Source organism: Oncorhynchus masou, chromosome 33 (genome assembly GCF_036934945.1).
Source record: "Oncorhynchus masou masou isolate Uvic2021 chromosome 33, UVic_Omas_1.1, whole genome shotgun sequence".
NCBI lineage: Eukaryota > Metazoa > Chordata > Actinopteri > Salmoniformes > Salmonidae > Oncorhynchus > Oncorhynchus masou.
Genome location: NC_088244.1, coordinates 34,417,696 through 34,438,274, shown reverse-complemented (window position 1 = coordinate 34,438,274; position 20,579 = coordinate 34,417,696). Strand labels below are relative to the sequence as shown.

General features: G+C 44.7%; 1 protein-coding gene across 4 annotated transcripts in view; it reads left to right on the top strand.

Annotated features, from left to right (window-relative positions):
* Positions 1-20,579, top strand: part of hspg2 (heparan sulfate proteoglycan 2) — a 168,127-nt gene that overhangs the window by 140,481 nt on the left and 7,067 nt on the right. For 3 of the 4 annotated variants that reach the window (XM_064957386.1, XM_064957385.1, XM_064957384.1), the window contains 21 exons: positions 65-260; positions 530-709; positions 2,368-2,628; positions 2,837-2,999; positions 3,625-3,722; positions 4,287-4,553; positions 4,688-4,800; positions 4,923-5,070; positions 7,514-7,630; positions 7,868-7,885; positions 8,689-8,773; positions 8,971-9,115; positions 9,304-9,406; positions 9,610-9,719; positions 9,797-10,004; positions 10,180-10,401; positions 11,127-11,371; positions 11,632-11,803; positions 17,091-17,213; positions 19,240-19,296; positions 20,448-20,523. In XM_064957386.1, coding sequence (XP_064813458.1) covers positions 65-260; positions 530-709; positions 2,368-2,628; positions 2,837-2,999; positions 3,625-3,722; positions 4,287-4,553; positions 4,688-4,800; positions 4,923-5,070; positions 7,514-7,630; positions 7,868-7,885; positions 8,689-8,773; positions 8,971-9,115; positions 9,304-9,406; positions 9,610-9,719; positions 9,797-10,004; positions 10,180-10,401; positions 11,127-11,371; positions 11,632-11,803; positions 17,091-17,213; positions 19,240-19,296; positions 20,448-20,523 — 3,107 coding nt within the window. The remainder of the gene's footprint in view (positions 1-64; positions 261-529; positions 710-2,367; positions 2,629-2,836; positions 3,000-3,624; positions 3,723-4,286; positions 4,554-4,687; positions 4,801-4,922; positions 5,071-7,513; positions 7,631-7,867; positions 7,886-8,688; positions 8,774-8,970; positions 9,116-9,303; positions 9,407-9,609; positions 9,720-9,796; positions 10,005-10,179; positions 10,402-11,126; positions 11,372-11,631; positions 11,804-17,090; positions 17,214-19,239; positions 19,297-20,447; positions 20,524-20,579) is intronic. The other variant, XM_064957387.1, reaches the window with a different exon arrangement.

Here is a 20,579-nt window from a genome sequence, read left to right as displayed (position 1 = left end):
AATGACAGGGTGTGTTATTTATTCTACACTTGGCAGACCAGGTAATGCTGTTCCCCTTCCGCAGGTCCTAGTGGCCCGTCCAGAGGACAGTGGTACCTACGTGTGCACAGCCCGCAACGATGAGGGCACCACAGAGACCAGGGTGGAGGTGATCGTGGAGGGGGCTGCCCAGGTGCCCGTCACACCCCGTGCCTCTGTGCCCGACCCCCTCATGGTGGTGGTGGAGGGACAGAGCACCACACTGAGATGTGACGCTCACGGTAACTAATCCACCTTTAAATTACACAAAGGAGTACTATAGCAAAGATAACTGAGAAGAGAATAATTGTTGTATTGTTTGTACTGATACTTGTTAGTACAGAGAATACTTTTAAGTAAAGTTATATTATGCAAATGAGAGCTGAGAGGAAATGGATGTTATAGTCACCTCATCTTTGCTAAGATCATAGAATTGGCATGACAAATAATTGACTGTACAAGTCCTTTTCACACACGGATATTCATTGTGTTTTCAAAATCAACTCTTCAGGCTTCCCTGCCCCTAAGATCACGTGGTCTAAGCTGCGTGCCCCTCTCCCCTGGAGACATAAGGTAGTGGACAACACGCTGATCCTGCCCAATGTTGGCCGGGCAGACTCTGGCGAGTACATCTGCAACGCCACCAACAGCATGGGCACCACCGAAGTCACCATCATGCTGGACGTGGAGAGTGAGTCTCAAAATTTGTGCACGCTGGTCTGGCCAGCTAGTCATGAGCGATAGATTGGTTTCATCATTGAAAGCAAGTTCCCAGTCTGTACAGAAACACTATGGAGATAGATATGGGTACACATACACTACCTTTCAAAAGCTTTGGGTCACTTAGAAATGTCCTTGTTTAATGTCCAGTTTTTGTCCATTAAAATAACATCAAATTGATCATAAATACAGTGTAGACATTGGTAAGGTTGTAAATTACTAATGTAGATGGAAACGGCTAATTTTTAATGGAATATCTACATAGGCGTACAGGAGCCCATTATCAGCAACCATCACTCCTGTGTTCCAATGGCACGTTGTATTAGCTAATCCAAGATTATCATTTTAAAAGGCTAATTGATCATTAGAAAACCCTTTTGCAATAATGTTGTTCTGTTGTTCTGATTTAAAGAAGCAATAAAATGGTCCTTCTTTAGACTAGTTGAGTATCTGGAGCATCAGCATTTGTGGGTTTACTTACTCCTCTTTCTCTTCTGGTTAGAGCCAGTTTCCACTGTTCTGTGAATGGAGTAGTACACAGCGTTGTACAAGATCTTCCGTTTTTTGGCAATTTCTCGCATGGAATAACCTTCATTTCAGTTTTCAGCTGTGCTAACATAATTGCAAAAGGGTTTTCTAATGATCAATTAGCCTTTTAAAATGACCAATTTGGATTAGCTAACACAACTTGCCATTGGAACACATGAGTGATGGTTGCTGATAATGGGCCTCTGTACGCTTATGTAGATATAAGTACATAAGTAATCTGCCATTTCCAGCCACAATAGTAATTTACAACATTAACAATGTCTGCACTGTATTTCTGATCAATTTTATGTTATTTTAAAGGACAAAAAATGTGTTTTTCTTTCAAAACAAGGACATTTCTAAATTACCCTAAACTTTTGATCGGAAGTGTATAGATATGAACACGAGTAAACTGAAAGATTGATACACAACATAGATAATAAGGAACTGGTCCATGACTGTAGATGAAACATAGCTTTGCATTGTGACTGAATGTTGGTCTTCGGTGCCCGTTCCTTGCTTCGCTCATGAGTAGCATTGTCCAATCAATCAATCAATCAATAAAATGTATTTATAAAGCCCTTTTTACATCAGCAGATGTCACAAAGTGCTATAAAGAAACCCAGCCTAAAACCCCAAACAGCAAGCAATGCAGATGTAGAGGCACGGTGGCTAGGAAAACCTCCCTAGAAAGGCAGGAACCTAGGAAGAGACCAAAGACAGGAACCAGGCTCTTAAAAGTGGCCAGTCCTCATCTGGCTGTGCCGGGTGGAGATTATAAGAGTACATGGCCATTTTTAATGCCAGATTATTCTTCAAGATGTTCAAATGCCCATAGATTACCAGCAAGGTCAAATAATAGTCACATTGGTTGTCAAGGGTGCAACAGGTCAGTACCTCAGGAGTAAATGTCAGTTGGCTTTTCATAGCCGATCATTCAGAGGTCGAGACAGCAGGTGCGGTAGAGAGAGAGTCGAAAACAGCAAGTCCGGGACAAGGTAGCACGTCTGGTGAACAGGTCAGGTAATGTTCAAATCATCTTAATGTCTCAATACCAGTCCCTGTCTCTACTCACTAACCCTCCTTGTCTCGGGGACACAGCTCCTCCCTATGCCACCTCCCTGCCCGACGACGTGGCAGTGCGTGTGGGCGAGGTGATCCGACTGCAGTGCCTGGCCCATGGTACTCCCCCCCTGCTCTTCCAGTGGACCAAGCTGAATGGCAGCCTGTCCACCAGGGCTGACGTCCAAGGAGGAGACCTCCAGATTAACCTAGCCACACCCGAGGACGCTGGCACCTACAAGTGTGTCGCCACCAACAAAGTGGGCACCAGTGAAGCACATGCCACAGTCACTGTCAGGTGTAAGTACTGTGCTCAGTTACAGATTTGTCTGTTCTTATTTGGCAAACCAAATTGAGCCGACAGCTCAATTACTTTGCAATGGGAAATGCTTTCATGAAAAGCAAACTTAAAAGCCATGCGACTGGGAACTCAGAACAGAATGTGTTCGTGTGTGGATGTGTGGGTGTGTGGATGTGTGGGGATGTGGATGTTTGGATGTGTGTGTAGCCCCTCTGGCAGTGCGTGTGTCTCCTCAGGTGGAGGTAAAGGCCCGGGGTAGTGCTGTAGAGTTTACCTGCTCTGCTGTAGGAGGCTTGGGGACCACCATGGAGTGGCTGAAGGAGGGAGGAGCCCTGCCCCCCAACCATCACATCAAAGATGGGGTGCTGAGGTGAGTCACACCCACCAGGAGAGAAACTTCACAGCAGGCAGTCAAAATACCTATGATGATCAACACAAATAAATGAGGGTCCAGAATTAACTTAAATGCGATCCTGGATCAACACAACTTAAAGATGATCCAGGATCAACACAACTTAAAGATGATCCAGGATCAACACAACTTAAAGATGATCCAGGATCAACACAACTTAAATACGATCCAGGATCAACACAACTAAATGATGATCTGTCGTGTATGCTCCCTCTCCGGCTCTCGAGGTCACCAGGCTGCTCATTATTACGCATCGGTACGCGCACCAGCCCCACATCAGACTCACCTGGACTCCATCACCTGCCTGATTACCTTCCCTATATATGTCGCTCCCTTTGGTTCTTTCCCGAGGCGTTATTGTTTCTGTTCCAGTGTTCATGTCTGTAAGCTACCCGTGTTTCTTGTTTTGGTCTATGTTCATTTATTTATTAAATACACTCCCTGAACTTGCTTCCCAATTCCCAGCATACAGGAAACACGGATCAATCAGATGATGATCCAGGGTCATGTCCCACTTGGTGAAATCAGGAAGTGCATTTCCGTCATCTGTCTTGCGTTGATACGTTTGTGTACTTTTATGTAGGATTGAGAACCTGGAGCAGCGCAACGAGGGCATCTACATCTGCAGAGCCACCAGTGTTCACGGCCAGGCCCAGGACTCTGCCAAGCTTACCATCCAAGGTCTGTCCAACATCCACAAAATCACTGAGACACACTGACGCGCGTTTTGACACACAACCCTGAGTTATAACAGTGGAGAATTTTGTAAAGCCGCTCTATGCAATCTATTATAATTCTGTTCGAAATCAGGGGCATAAAACATATTGCCCGCAAACCAGATCCGGCACACGAGCTCATTCAATTTGGCCCGCAGGGGAGTGACTTTTTTATTTTATTTTTTCTGGGCGGGGAAACGATCTCAATTGACATTGAAATGGCTAAAAACCCAACTGAAACTGTGTAGAAGTGGACCTACATTTTATAGTATCTTTTCTCTGTCCAGCTTGCTAACAGTCAATGAAATTAATGTTAGACAGTCAGGGAGCATGGAACATTTTAAAAGCGATGGCTCGAGGGCTATTTGCTAGTTTTGATGGCATGGAAATATAACACATTTTAGATGCAGTGCTCCGGACCTTGGTGAAGACTGAATGCGGCCTGCAGGGCAAAATGAGTTTGACACCCCCTAAATATATCCATTCCAGCATTAATTTAATGTTGGTATTAACTCTCTCCCGTCTACAGCCCTGCCCAAGGTGATGATCAACGTACGCACCGCTGTGCAGACAGTGATGGTGGGTAACTCTGTGGAGTTTGAGTGCCAGGCAATCGGCGAGCCCCAGCCCACGGTGCGCTGGAGCAGGGTGGGAGGGCCCCTGCCGGCACACATCATGGTGAAGGGAGGCATGCTGAAGATCGAGCAGGTGTCTGATGCTGATGCTGGTCAGTACCGCTGCACTGCCACCAACGACGTGGGCTCTGTGCAGTCTCAGGTGGTCCTACATGTCCAATGTGAGTAGAAAGAGAAGTGTACTGCATCTGTACGTCTGCAAAACACACATAGACACAAAGACGCACACACAACACGCGTACATACTCCTATAGCCCTTGTCCCCTCTGATCATGTTGGATATTTGTTTGTAAAGCCCTACCCCAGATCGCAGCTCTGCCAGAGCTGAACGAAGTGACAGTGGGATCAGATGCTGTCCTGCCCTGTGTGGCATCAGGATACCCAGTGCCTGCCATCAAATGGTCCAAGGTAGCCAACAAACTATTAAAGATAGTGCCTATCTGTTTCTGACCATTTTCATCTGCTTTGTGCCTGGTGAACAGGATCCTGATTTGACCCTTTGTAACAGCTCTGTGTCCTTCTCTCTCTAGCTGGATGGGGAACTCCCTCCTAAGTGTAGACAGGTAGTCAACACCTTGACGGTTCCCGAAGTGACCCACGAGGATTCTGGCACCTACGTGTGCACTGCCTCCAACAAGCAGGGCAAAGTGGAGGCCTTAACGACCCTTAAAGTCCATGGTCAGTCAGCTGTATAGAAACACTGTGGAAGGCAATATACAGTTGAAGTCGGAAGTTTACATTCATCTAAGCCAAGTATATTTAAATTCCGTTTTTCACAATTCCTGACATTTAATCCTAGTAAAAATTCCCTGTCTTTGGTCAGTTCGGATCACCACTTTATTTTAAGAATGTGAGATGTCAGAATAATACACTGCTCAAAAAAATAAAGGGAACACTTAAACAACACAATGTAACTCCAAGTCAATCACACTTCTGTGAAATCAAACTGTCCACTGTTGTGCAAATGGAATAGACAACAGGTGGAAATTATAAAGGAGTGGTTCTGCAGGTGGTGACCACAGACCACTTCACTTCTCAGTTCCTATGCTTCCTGGCTGATGTTTTGGTCACTTTTGAATGCTGGCGGTGCTTTCACTCTAGTGGTAGCATGAAACGGAGTCTACAACCCACACAAGTGGCTCAGGTAGTGCAGCTCATCCAGGATGGCACATCAATGCGAGCTGTGGCAAGAAGGTTTGCTGTGTCTGTCAGCGTAGTGTCCAGAGCATGGAGGCGCTACCAGGAGACAGGCCAGTACATCAGGAGACGTGGAGGAGGCCATAGGAGGGCAACAACCCAGCAGCAGGACCGCTACCTCCACCTTTGTGCAAGGAGGAGCAGGAGGAGCACTGCCAGAGCCCTGCAAAATGACCTCCAGCAGGCCACAAATGTGCATGTGTCTGCTCAAACGGTCAGAAACACACTCCATGAGGGTGGTATGAGGGCCCGACGTCCACAGGTGGGGGTTGTGCTTACAGCCCAACACCGTGCAGGACTTTTGGCATTTGCCAGAGAACACCAAGATTGGCAAATTCGCCACTGGCGCCCTGTGCTCTTCACAGATGAAAACAGGTTCACACTGAGCACATGTGACTGACGTGACAGAGTCTGGAGACGCCTTGGAGAACGTTCTGCTGCCTGCAACATCCTCCAGCATGACCGGTTTGGCGGTGGGTCAGTCATGGTGTGGGGTGGAATTTCTTTGGGGGGCCGCACAGCCCTCCATGTGCTCGCCAGAGGTAGCCTGACTGCTATTAGGTACCGAGATGAGATCCTCAGACCCCTTGTGAGACCATATGCTGGTGTGGTTGGCCCTGGGTTCCTCCTAATGCAAGACAATGCTAGACCTCCATGTGGCTGGAGTGTGTCAGCAGTTCCTGCAAGAGGAAGGCATTGATGCTATGGACTGGCTTGCCCGTTCCCCAGACCTGAATCCAATTGAGCACATCTGGGACATCATGTCTCACTCCATCCACCACACTGTCCAGGAGTTGGCGGATGCTTTAGTCCAGGTCTGGGAGGAGATCCCTCAGGATCTCCTCCCGCCACCTCATCAGGAGCATGCCCAGGCGTTGTAGAGAGGAGGCCACACACACTACTGAGCCTCATTTTGACTTGTTTTAAGGACATTACATCAAAGTTGGATCAGCCTGTAGTGTGGTTTTCCACTTTAATTTTGAGTGTGACTCCAAATCCAGACCTCCATGGGTTGATAAATTTGATTTCCATGGATCATTTTTGTGTGATTTTGTTGTCAGCACATTCAACTATGTTAAGAAAAAAGTATTTAATAGGAATATTTCATTCATTCAGATCTAGGATGTGTTATTTTAGTGTTCCCTTTATTTTTTTGAGCAGTGTAGATACTTTTGTACCTGTTTCCTCCAGCATCTTCACAAGGTCCTTTGCTGTTCTGGGATTGATTTTCACTTTTTGCACCAAAGTGCATTCATCTCTAGGAGACAGAACGCATCTCCTTCCTGAGCGGTATGATGGCTGCGTGGTCCCATGGTGTTTATACTTGCGCACTATTGTTTGTACAGGTGTACGTGGTACCTTCAGGCGTTTGGAAATTGTCTAAAATTTAAAATAAATAAAAAATCTGATTTCTTTGTGTCAAGCAAAGAGGCACAGAGTTTAAGGTAGGCCTTGAAATACATTCACAGGTACACCTCCCATTGACTCAAATTGTGTCAATTAGCCTATCAGAAGCTTTTAAAGCCATGACATAATTTTCTGGACTTTTCCAAGCTGTTTAAAGGCACAAGCTGTTTAAAGGCACAGTCAACTTTGTGTATGTAAACTTCTGACCAACTGGAATCTGTAAACAGTTGTTGGAAAAATGACTTTTGTCATGCACGAAGTAGATGTTCTCACTGACTTGGCAAAACTACAGTTTGTAAAAAGAAATTTGTGGAGTGGTTGAAAAATGAGTTTTAATGACTCCAACCTAAGTGTATGTTAACTTCTGACTTCAACTGTTACATTATTGCCAGTATCCAACACCATGGTTCCCCATCCCCTATCTCTAGTTCATAGGCAGTAAGCTCAATCGGAGGGGAACTTTTGATATTGCCTGTATCTATCTAACTCTATGATTCTCCATCCTTTATCTCTACAGATCGAGTGATGCCCTATTTCACCCAGGAGCCCCTGTCCTACCTCACTCTGCCCACCATCAAGAACGCCTACAAGTCCTTCAGCATCAAGATCAGCTTCAGGCCAGACAATCCTGATGGTGAGGCTGTAGTCACTTACAGTCAGACTTATGTACTGAAAAATAGCTTTCTCTGCACCAGTGGATTTGCAACTTTTGCTTTGAAGATAGTTTCACTGACTACAGTGATCCTGCCTGCATCTGTTATGTCTTTGTGTCGTTGAGTGCGTTCTCTTTCCTTGTTTTTTTTCACATGATTTCACCCCCCTCTTCGGTCCCTCCACACACTCCCTCTCTTCTCACCCATGTGGTGTGAAGGTCTCATCCTCTATGCGGGTGAGTCGCAGTGCTTGAGCTCACACACTCAGGACTGATGCAGGTGATGCTTTTTGGGCTGAAAAGCCACCAGTGATGTTGACCCTTTACCTTGCCATAATGCATCCTAATGTAGAGCACAGCTGATGGCTGTGAGAGAAGCCTATTGAAGAATGGTCTATGTCCTCATTCAGGCATGGTGGCTGTGTTGCCCCCCCGTCATTCCATTAGACTTTGGCCTATTGATGAGGACAGTATGATGCCATCAATACAATCCATTTCATCTTTATGCATCAGCTTCTACCTACAAGACTGCCCTGCTGCTACTTAAGACAAGCGTTATTATTGCAAAATGAATGTCTTATTAGCCTATATAGCGATTAGGCCTCATAATAAACAACATAAACAATTGTGCCGCATTTAAGAAATCTCTCTCTGCTATAACCGCTACGTTTCAGAGCCATAGATGCTACAGGTACATTTCTGAGGAGGCATGGTTTTCGACTGCCCTGGCTTTGACCTTGCTGATGATGGTTGGGCAGAGTTAAGCAGAGCATGTGTCACTGGCTTGCGGCCCGTGTGAAGGCAGAGATGGATCAAGCCAGACAGACGAACAGTTTGATACAGAGCAGAGCGATGCCCCAGGGCAGCAGATACTAGAACCTGTTTTTGACTGTCCCAAGCTTGGCCTTTAACCTGCTAGCATGCAGCTTATTTGAGTGACCTCAGCTCCCCTCTTGGTGCCAGGGGGACTGTTTTTCTCTGACTGGCTCCAGGGGGTGTGGGTGTGTACCAAGCTAACTGTACCTCCACTGGTCCACCAGGTATGATCATCTACAATGGACAGAAGAGGACCATGGGAGCAGACTTCATCTCTCTGGGGCTGGTGGGAGGCAGGCCTGAGTTCAGGTGAGCACCTAGCTGTCATTCTGGCGCACTATGAACACTACATGGGCTCAATGTGTAAGAGTAAACAAGCTATTGATGAATGGTAACTTGAACTGTCCTTAGTCTCTGTCAAAATTAGCTGATGATAATGGCGATCACAATCATGCTGGCAAAAACGACAATGATAGCGATAACGCTAACCTGTTTTCTCCTGCCAGGTTTGACGTGGGTTCTGGCATGGCCACCATCCGCTACCCCACCCCCATCAAACTGGGAGAGTTCCACACCATAGAGCTTTACCGCAACCAAACCCAGGGCTCCATCATAGTGGACAGGGAGGCCCCCGTCAATGGGAGCTCACAGGTAGTGTCCCGCTCTCATTCTTTTTAGATCCAGAGACTGTTCAACAATGTCATTCACACGAAGAGAATATCCAACAGACGCTCCCGGGTAGTTTCACATAGTCCGTCAAAGACTGTTGAGTTCATATAAAGTACATACAGTATCAAGGAGATTAATCCATGAACACTGTTTCCTGTCTTGTATCACAGGGAAAGTTCCAGGGACTGGATCTAAACGAGGAGTTGTATGTGGGTGGTTACCCCAACTACACCCTCTTGGCCAAGACAGCTGGCCTCAAGACCGGCTTTGTCGGTGAGAGATCACTCTTTGTTCACTTTCAACCAGAACACCTGGTGCAACACAAATGTCCCATACTTCAGGGAACAGTAGATACACATTTATAACATGCAGTATTTGTTTGTTTGGTAACTGGTTATTTCTTAACAGTAAACAAGACTTTGCTGATCACTGTTTTGGACATTTTCCCATCGGTTCTTGTTCTTGGTTCTATGCAGGGTGCATCCGTAAGCTGGTCATCCAAGGTGACGAGATCATCTTCAAGGATCTGCAGCGCAGCTCCACGGGCGTGTCCAACTGTCCCGTCTGCACTGACCGCCCCTGTCAGGTCAGCTGACAACCACGTCCTCAGACCCCGCTTGAGAATCTATGAATTTGTTCATTCACTGAGGTGTTGTGTTTCAGAATGGAGGGATGTGCCAGGACTCTGAGGCCAGTCTGTACAAGTGTAGCTGTCCCAGAGGATTCACAGGGAGTAACTGCCAGCACCACTCCTCCCTGCATTGCCACCCAGAGGCTTGTGGACCGGACGCCACCTGCATCCACCGTCAGAACATCCTGGGCTACGACTGTCGATGCCACCTGGGCAAGTCTGGAAACAAGTGCATGGATGGTAAGGGACACCATTTAAAAAAAATATTTTTCTGTGCATTGCCCACTTTCCTGTATTGCAATTGAGGCATAATCACACCTTACTAGATATAATAGATTTTCTCTCTATCCTGTTTGTTTTTAGGCATTTTGGTCACATAATATCTCAACATCTTGTTGCTGTTTGTTTCCTCTAGGTGAATTGGTGACTACTCCCCTGTTTGACGGTATGGACTCGTACATTGCATACCCTCCTCTGACCAACATCCACAACGACCTGCGCATCGAGATGGAGTTCAAACCCATGGCCCTGGACGGCCTGATGTTCTTTAGCGTGGGCAAGAAGATGAAGACTGAGGACTTTGTCTCCCTGGAGATGGTGGACGGATACGTGCAATTCCGCTATGAACTGGGGACTGGTGAGAGCATAAAGACACATTATAATTAAGCAATAAGGCCCGAAGGGGTGTAGTATATGGTCAATATACCATGGCTATTGACAGTTCTTCTGCACAATGCAACGAAGAGAGCCTGGATACAGCCCTTAGCCGTGGTATATTGGCAATATACCACAAACCCCTGAGGTGCCTTATTTCTGTTATAGACTGACTACCAACGTAAGTAGAACAGTAAAAATAAATGTTCTGTCATACCCATGGTATACGGTCTGATATACCACTGCTTCCAGCCAATCAGCATTCGGGGCTGGAACCACCCAGTTTATAGTAAAAAAATAAATATATATATATATATATACACACACACACAGTGGGGCAAAAAAGTATTTAGTCAGCCACCAATTGTGCACGTTCTCCCACTTAAAAAGATGAGAGGCCTGTAATTTTCATCATATGTATACTTCAACTATGACAGACAAAATGAGAAAAAAAATCCAGAAAATCACATTGTAGGATTTTTAATGCATTTATTTGAAAATTATGGTGGAAAATAAGTATATAGAATACTGCGATAGCTACTCATCCTGGTGTATCCTCTCCAACTTATCTTTTCGTTTTCAAGCTGAAAGCTTTTTCTGGCTGTGCTATAGATTCTTGAATCTTAGCTTATAGATCTAGAAAGCACTGATGCCTTCAGACATAGTGGACATAGTGGAAACCATGCTACTACTGTCTCTGTTTTACAGGCCAAGCCGTCCTGCGCAGTCCTGAACCGATCACCCTTGGCCAGTGGCACCGCGTGGAAGCCGGGCGCCTCGACAAGGACGGCTCTCTGACGGTTGACGGTGGCCCCGAGGTCAGGAGGTCGTCACCTGGCAAGGCCCAGGGCCTGAACATCCACACCCCCATGTACCTGGGAGGAGTCCCCAACTTTGAGATTGTACCCAAGACCCTTAACATCAGTGATATGTTTTATGGATGCGTTGGAGAGGTGCGCTCAACACACACACACACACACACAGAGTGAGAGAGACACGTGAGGATTCATGATTCCCTTTATTACCATTCATAATCACTAATGTCATGTTTATAATCACCTTAGTACTGCCAATGTCACGTCAGATATCCAGTCACAGAACAGTCAAAGAATATCCGTGTACAATAGAGGGGGGAAAAACAAAATGTCTTTTCCCTGACAATTTGACTAGACAGGACCTTTAACCTCTACCATGTATATTGTCCCTTGTCCAGGTGTCCATCAATGGTAAGAAGGTGGACCTGTCCTACAGCTTCACAGAGAGCATGGCCATCGTCCAGTGTAAGGACAACAGTCCCTGTGACCGCAACCCCTGTCTGAACGGGGCGAGATGCATGCCCACTGCTGAGTATGAATACCAGTGTCTCTGCAAGGATGGCTTCGAGGGTGAGTCCATTGTAAATGTTAAATGACGTACAATCTATGGGATTTCCGTTTGGATCGAGCTATATGCCATAGATTGATTTAAGAATTGGTATTCAATAACCCTATCCTATTCTGATAATATTGACCAAATCAATTGTTTTTGTCACATGCTTTGTGAACAACATGTGTAGACTTACGGGCCCTCCAAACAATGCAGAGATAATTTTTGTTTATTATAATAGAAAGGTAATAACACAATAAATACAGCGATAACTTGGTTATATACACGGGGTACCAGTGAAGAAATACGTCGATATGAAGGAATATGAGGTAACTTGGTTATATACACGGGGTACCAGTGAAGGAATACGTCGATATGAAGGACTATGAGGTAACTTGGTTATATACACGGGGTACCAGTGAAGGAATACGTCGATATGAAGGAATATGAGGTAACTTGGTTATATACACGAGGTACCAGTGAAGGAATACGTCGATATGAAGGAATATGAGGTAACTTGGTTATATACACGGGGTACCAGTGAAGGAATACGTCGATATGAGGTAACTTGGTTATATACACGGGGTACCAGTGAAGGAATACGTCGATATGAAGGACTATGAGGTAACTTGGTTATATACACGAGGTACCAGTGAAGGAATACGTCGATATGAAGGAATATGAGGTAACTTGGTTATATACACGGGGTACCAGTGAAGGAATACGTCGATATGAGGTAACTTGGTTATATACACGGGGTACCAGTGAAGGAATACGTCGATATGAAGGACTATGAGGTAACTTGGTTATATACACGAGGTACCAGTGAAGGAATACGTCGATATGAAGGAATATGAGGTAACTTGGTTATATACACGAGGTACCAGTGAAGGAATACGTCGATATGAAGGAATATGAGGTAACTTGGTTATATACACGGGGTACCAGTGAAGGAATACGTCGATATGAGGTAACTTGGTTATATACACGGGGTACCAGTGAAGGAATACGTCGATATGAAGGACTATGAGGTAACTTGGTTATATACACGAGGTACCAGTGAAGGAATACGTTGATATGAAGGAATATGAGGTAACTTGGTTATATACATGGGTACCAGTTAAGGAATACGTCGATATGAAGGAATATGAGGTAACTTGGTTATATACACGGGGTACCAGTGAAGGAATACGTCGATATGAAGGAATATGAGGTAACTTGGTTATATACACGGGGTACCAGTGAAGGAATACGTCGATATGAAGGAATATGAGGTAACTTGGTTATATACACGAGGTACCATTGAAGGAATACGTTGATATGAAGGAATATGAGGTAACTTGGTTATATACACGAGGTACCAGTGAAGGAATACGTCGATATGAAGGAATATGAGGTAACTTGGTTATATACACGGGGTACCAGTGAAGGAATACGTCGATATGAAGGACTATGAGGTAACTTGGTTATATACACGGGGTACCAGTGAAGGAATACGTCGATATGAAGGAATATGAGGTAACTTGGTTATATACACGGGTACCAGTGAAGTAATACGTTGATATGAAGGAATATGAGGTAACTTGGTTATATACACGGGGTACCAGTGAAGGAATACGTTGATATGAAGGAATATGAGGTAACTGAGGTAGATGCACTACAAGACCAGACGTATGTGGCCACCTGCTTGTTGTGCATGTCATTACAAAATTATGGGCATTAATATGGAGTTGGTCCCCCCCCCCCCTTTGCTGATATAACAGCCTCCACTCTTCTGGGAAGGCTTTCCATTAGGTGTCAACTAAAGGTCGACCGATTAATCGGAATGGCCGAATAATTAGGGCCGATTTCGGGTTTTCATAACAATCGTAATCGACATTTTTGGACACCGATCATGGCCGAATACATTGCACTCCACAAGGAGACTGCGTGGCAGGCTGACTACCTGTTATGCGAGTGCTGCAAGGAGCCAAGTTAAGGTGCTAGCTAGCATTAAACTTATATTATAAAAAACAATCAATCTTAACATAATCACTAGTTAATTACACATGGTTGATGATATTACTAGTTTATCTAGCTTGTCCTGCGTTGCATATAATCGATGCGGTGCCTGTTAATTTAGCATTGAATCATAGCTTACTTGGCCAAACGGGTGATTTAACAAGCGCATTCGTGAAAAAAACACTGTCGTTGCACCAATGTGTACCTAACCATAAACATCAACGCCATTACCCAAGTATATATTTTTAAACCTGCATATTTAGTTAATATTGCCTGCTAACATTAATTTCTTTTAACTAGGGAAATTGTGTCACTTCTCTTGCGTTCTGTGCAACAGAGTCAGGGTATATGCAGCAGTTTGGGCCGCCTGGTTCGTTGCGAACTGTGAAGACTATTTCTCCCTAACAAAGACAGCCAATTTTGCCAAACGGGGGATGATTTAACAAAAGCGCTATGCGAAAAAAGCACAATCGTTGCACAAATGTGTCACGCCCTGGTTGAAGTATATTGTGTTTGTCTTCATTTATTTGGTCAGGCCAGGGTGTGACATGGGTTTATTGTGGTGTGTTTTGTCTTGGGGTTTTGTTAGGTATCGGGTTTGTGGCTTAGTGGGGGTATCTAGCATAGTCTATGGCTGTCTGGAGTGGTTCTCAATCAGAGGCAGGTGTTTATCGTTGTCTCTGATTGGGAACCATATTTAGGCAGCCATATTCTTTGAGTGTTTTGTGAGTGATTGTTCCTGTCTCTGTGTTTGTTGTCACCAGATAGGACTGTTTAGGTTTTCACGGTACGTTTGTTGTTTTGTATTGTTCGTGTTTATTCGTTTATTAAACATGTATGAAAATTACCACGCTGCATTTTGGTCCGATCCTTGCTACACCTCTTCGTCAGAGGAGGAGTTAGAAGAAAACCGTAACAGAATGTGCCTAACCATAAACATCAATGCCTTTCTTAAAATCAATACACAGAAGTATATTTTTAGTGAGCTCTACACCACTCCAGCCAAAGCTTGGCATTGTGCAAGGTGATCTTAGGCTTGTGTGTGGCTGCCGGCCATGGAAACCCATTTCAAGAAGCTCCCTGCTAACAGTTCTTGTGCTGACGTTGCTTCCAGAAGCAGTTTGGAACTCTGCAGTGAATGTTGCCACAAGGACAGGTGATTTTTACGCTCTTCAGCACTCAGAATTCCCCTTCTGTGAGCTTGTGTGTCCTACCACTTTGCGGCTGAGCCGATGTTGCTCCTAGATGTTTCCGCTTCACAATGACAACATTTACAGTTGACTGGGGCAGCTCTAGCAGGGCAGAAATTTGACAAATGAACTTGGAAAGGTGGCATCCTATGACGGTGCAACGTTGAAAGTCACTGAGCTCTTCAGTACGGGCCATTTTACTACCACTGTTTGTCTATGGAGATTGCATGGCTGTGTTCTATTTGATACACCTGTCAGCAAAAAAATATCCACTAATTTCAAGGGGTGTCCACATACTTTTGTATATACCATACCAGTCAAATTAAGGCAAAGGGTGGCTACTATGAATAATCTCAAATATAAAATGTATTTTGATTTGTTTAACACTTTTGTGGTTACTACATGATTCCATTCAGCAAACTTAACATGTGTAAATATTTGTATGAACATAACAAGATTCAACAACTGACATAAACTGACAAAGTTCCACAGACATGTGACTAACAGAAATTGAATAATGTGTCCCTGAACAAAGGGGGTCAAAATCAAAAGTAACAGTCAGTATCTGATGTGGCCACCAGCTGCATTAAGTATTGCAGTGCATCTCCTCCTCATTGACTGCACCAGATTTGCCAGTTCTTGCTGTGAGATGTTACCCCACTCTTCCACCAAGGCACCTGCAAGTTCCTGGACATTTCTGGGGGGAATGGCCCTAGCCCTCACCCTCCGGTCCAACAGGTCCCAGACTTGCTTAATGGGATTGAGATCCGGGCTCTTTGCTGGCCATGGCAGAACACAGACATTCCTGTCTTGCAGGAAATCATGCACGAGCAGTATGGCTGGTGGCGTTGTCATGCTGGAGGGTCATGTCAGGATGAGCCTGCAGGAAGGGTACCACATGACAGAGGAGGATGTCTTCCCTGTAACGCACAGCGTTGAGATTGCCTGCAATGACGACAAGCTCAGTCCGATGATACTGTGACACACCGCCCCAGACCATGACGGACCCTCCACCTCCAAATCAATCCTGCTCCAGAGTACAAGCCTCGGTGTAACGCTCATTCCTTCTATGATAAACGTGAATTCAACCATCACCACTGGTGAGACAAAACCGCGACTTGAGTTTGCGCCCATGGGTGACATTGTTGCTGGTGATGTCTGGTGAGGACCTGCCTTACAACAGGCCGACAAGCCCTCAGTCCAGCATCTCTCAGCTTATTGCGGACAGTCTGAGCACTGATGGAGGGATTGTGCGTTTCTGGTGTTACTCGGGCAGTTGTTGCCATCCTGTACCTGTCCCACGTGTGATGTTTGGATGTACCGATCCTGTGCAGGTGTTGTTACACGTGGTCTGCCACTGCAAGGATGATCAGCTGTCCGTCCTGTCTCAATGTAGTGCTGTCTTAGGCGTCTCACAGTACGGACATTGCAATTTATTTCCCTGGCCACATCTGCAGTCCTCATGCCTCCTTGCAGCATACCTAAGGCACGTTCACACAGATGACCAGGGAACCTCGGTATCTTTCTTTTGGTGTTTTTCAGAGTCAGTAGAAAGGCCTCTTTCGTGTCCTAACTTTTCATAGCTGAGACCTTAATTGCCTACCATCTGTAAGCTGTTAGTGTCTTAACATCCGTTCCACAGTTGCATGTTCATTAATTGTTTATGGTTCATTGAACAAGCATGGGAAACAGTGTTTAAACCCTTTACAATGAAGATCTGTGAAGTTATTTGGATTTTTACTCATTATCTTTGAAAGACGGGGTCCTGAAAAATGGCCGTTTCTTTTTTTGCTGAGTTTAGTTTTGATACCTTCACTATTATTCTACAATGTCGAAAATAGTAAAACATCAAGAAACCCTGTAATGAGTAGATGTCCAAACTTTTGACTGGTACTGTACATATAGGCAGGGATAAAGTGACTAGGCAACAGGATCGATAATAAAGAGTAGCAGCAGCGTATGTGATGAGAGTCAAGAGTTAGTGCAAAGATGGGTCAGTGCAGATAGTCCAGGTAGCTATTGGTTAACTATTTTGCAAATGGGGTCACTGCAGTGTGTATCTGTCCTCCTAAAGCCACTTTGACCCTTCTAAACCCTGACCCTGTGCCCTCTGCAGGTGAGCGCTGTGAGGTGGTGAGGGACACCTGCCAGAGCAGTGACCAGTGCCAGAATGGAGGCAGCTGTGTGAATGGCCAGTGTGTGTGTCCCGTAGGCTTCAATGGCCCCATCTGTGGACAGAGTAAGTACTGCTCTTATTTTCCTATACACTGGACACAACACAACCATTCCACTATATCTTGGTCCTCTGTTGGGGTCTTGGTGGTCCTTTGAAGCTCAGTTGGTAGAGTATGGCGGTGGCAGTGGCAACATCAGCATAGTGGGTTCAATTCCCAGGACTACCCATACTTAAACATGTACGCGTGACTGTAAGTCGCTTTGGATAATAGCGTCTGCTAAAGGACATCTATTATATTATCTTTTAGTCCTTTTGAGATGTAACTTTGTTATCAAAGAGAATGAGGGAGACCAACAGAGCGAATGGAACAATTCTGGATGAAAGTATCTGGATAAGGAATTATTATAAACCTTATTAAAACACTTTAATATATTGTATTTTAGTTTTCTACCAATTACTCCAAGAATTGCCCTGTTACCATAAAAGCTGATGTATGGTATAATTGTGAATGATGATTTTGTTTGCAGTGCTGTGTCTTCAGTAGCTAGGAGATAAAGAAATGTCTGGAAATCTCTTCACAACACCACATTAGTTTTAGAATACACACTTATCATATTGAGCGAGATTGTTACAGTGGCTTGCAAAAGTATTCACCCCTCTCTGCAATTTCTTATTTGTTGCTTTACAACCTGGAATTAAAATAGATTTTTTTGGGGGGGGAGGTTTGTATTATTTGATTTACACAACATGCCTACCACTTTGAAGATGCAAAATATTTTTTACAAAAAACTGAACTTGAGCATGCAAGTTTTCACCCCCCTCCCCCCAAAGTCAATACTTTGTAGAGACACCTTTTGCAGCAATTACAGCTGCAAGTCTCTTGGGGTATGTCTCTATAAGCTTGGCACATCTAGCCACTGGGATTTTTGCCCATTCTTCAAGGCAAAACATATCCAGCTCCTTCAAGTTGGATGGGTTCCTCAGGAGAACAGCAATCTTGAAGTCATACTACAGATTCTCAATTAGATTGAGGTCTGGGCTTTGATTAGGCCTTTCCAAGGTATTTAAATGTTTTCCCTTAAACCACTCGAGTGTTGCTTTAGCAGTATACTTAGGGTCATTGTCCTGCTGGAAGGTGAACCTCCGTCCCAGTCTCAAATCTCTGGAAGACTGAAACAGCTTTCCCCCAAGTATTTCCCTGTATTTAGCGCCATCCATCATTCCTTCAATTCTGACCAGTTTCTCTGATTCATGCCCTCCGTGCCTGGTCTGAGTTTTGGTGGGCGGCCCTCTCTTGGCAGGTTTGTTGGGGTGCCATATTCTTTACATTTTTTAATAATGGATTTAATGGTGCTCCGTGGGATGTTCGAAGTTAATGTTTTTTTAATTTGTATAACCTAACCCTGATCTGTACTCTAACTGTGTCCCTGACCTGCTTGGGGAGCTCCTTGGTCTTCATGGTGCCGCTTGCTTGGTGGTGTTGCAGGCTCTGGGGCCTTTCAGAACAGGTGGTTGTGTGTGTGTGTGTGTGTGTGTATATATACTGAGATCATGTGACACTTAGACTACACAGGTAGACTTTATTTAACTAATTGTGACTTCTGAAGGTAATTGGTTGCACCAGATCATATTTAGGGGCATCATAGCAAAGGAGGTGAATACATATGCACGCACCACTTTTCTGTTTTTTATTCTTTCACATTTTTTGAAACAAGTTATTTTTTTCACTTCACCAATTTGGATTATTTTGTGTATGTCCATTACATGAAATCCAAATAAAAATCCATTTAAATTACAGGTTGTAATGCAACAGAATGGGAACAACGCCAAGGGGGATGAATATTTTTGCAAGGCACTGTATGTCTACTGGTAACTATCTCTATCCCATAGGACGTTGCGTTAGCTAGACCTCAACCAGACCCCTCGTCTAAGGAATGGTCCCATATGAAGATGATTCTCCACACTCGAACCTCCATACCATAACATTAGACAGTTAGTCTATAGGATCCATCCGTGCTCTGAAGTGTTGGGTGTCTGAGCCACATGTGTCTTACCCCTGGCCTCTCATGGTTATATCCCACACACACAGGCCAGGTCTCCAGCTTCGCCGAGGCCCTGTGGAATTTGGAGGGTAGCGGGGGGAATGGTACAGTATCCCACCCTTCAGTTCTGCCTGACATAACTGTGACTAACCGTCAGGGGCCCCACTGACCGACCTGAGGGCTCTCAAGAGCCCCAGTGGGCCCCCGCCGCCAGCCTAACACACTCAGCAAATCAGAGAAACAAGTCAATTACACAACACGTGTACTACCAAACCAACACGTGTACTACCAAACCAACACGTGTACTACCAAACCAACACTACACATGTCTGTTCTCTACTCAACTGGTGGCTTGTGGTCCTATCTGTGACATGTTGGGAGAGGGGAATTCTATGTTAAAGGCTAAGTGTACTGTAGCATAATCTTGCAGTTGCGTCTCAGCAGCTTTTGGGCCAGTGACACTTTCTCTTTGTCTTGTTTGATAAACCTTATAGGTTTTAAATGTAGAATTCCCCTTTTTTCCCCTCTCCTAAACAAGCGTCCTGTCAAGTCTATGACATAATAACCAACCACTCACTGCAACACGAACCTCTGTTCCGTCCTCTGAACTGCCTGTCCAAAACCACAAGAGAAACAACTCCACTACTGCTGTCGGTGGAAACTGACTGTGAAATGCATTTTCTACATATTGGAACAAGGATGTTTGTTGTCAGTTACTAACCACTAAAAGTATTTGGATGAAAGCATTATGAGGGGTGTGTTGAAACTCCTGAAGATGATAACATGGAGTATTACATCATCTGGGTCCCCACTGCACTGATATGCCTGTATCTTTTGACTAGTGTGTGTGTGTGTGTGTGTGTGTGTGTGTGTGTGTGTGTGTGTGTGTGTGTGTGTGTGTGTGTGTGTGTGTGTAAGGAATGACATGTACTATGGAGAATGTCATCTGACTGGAGTTTTGTACAGTTTGTCTGTCAATACAGAATCTTCAATCTGCAACATTGGTCTAAAATACTGTACTGTAAGGAATACATGTCAAAAATAGAGTTATTTGAAATGTTAATTCAAATATTGTTCCTAAAGTCAAACAATAAGAAGATGCTCTGTCTTTTCCCCTCTTTCCATGTCTGTCTTCACTCTTGTGTAACTACTGTAGTTTCTAACTGAGCCAGTTGGATGGTTCTATTCAGGCTGCTGCCACTGATGGCAACATACAGGAAACTAAAGTGTTGTGTTTTCTACTCTGTTTTTATAGATGCCCCCATTGAGTATGCAGCTCAATTCTATGACAACGGTTACCTTGCTCTTCCCAAGACTATCTTCCCCAGAAGGTGAGACAGTATATCCCAAGTGGGGAAGGAAGCAACTTTCTTTAAGCTGTATCAGT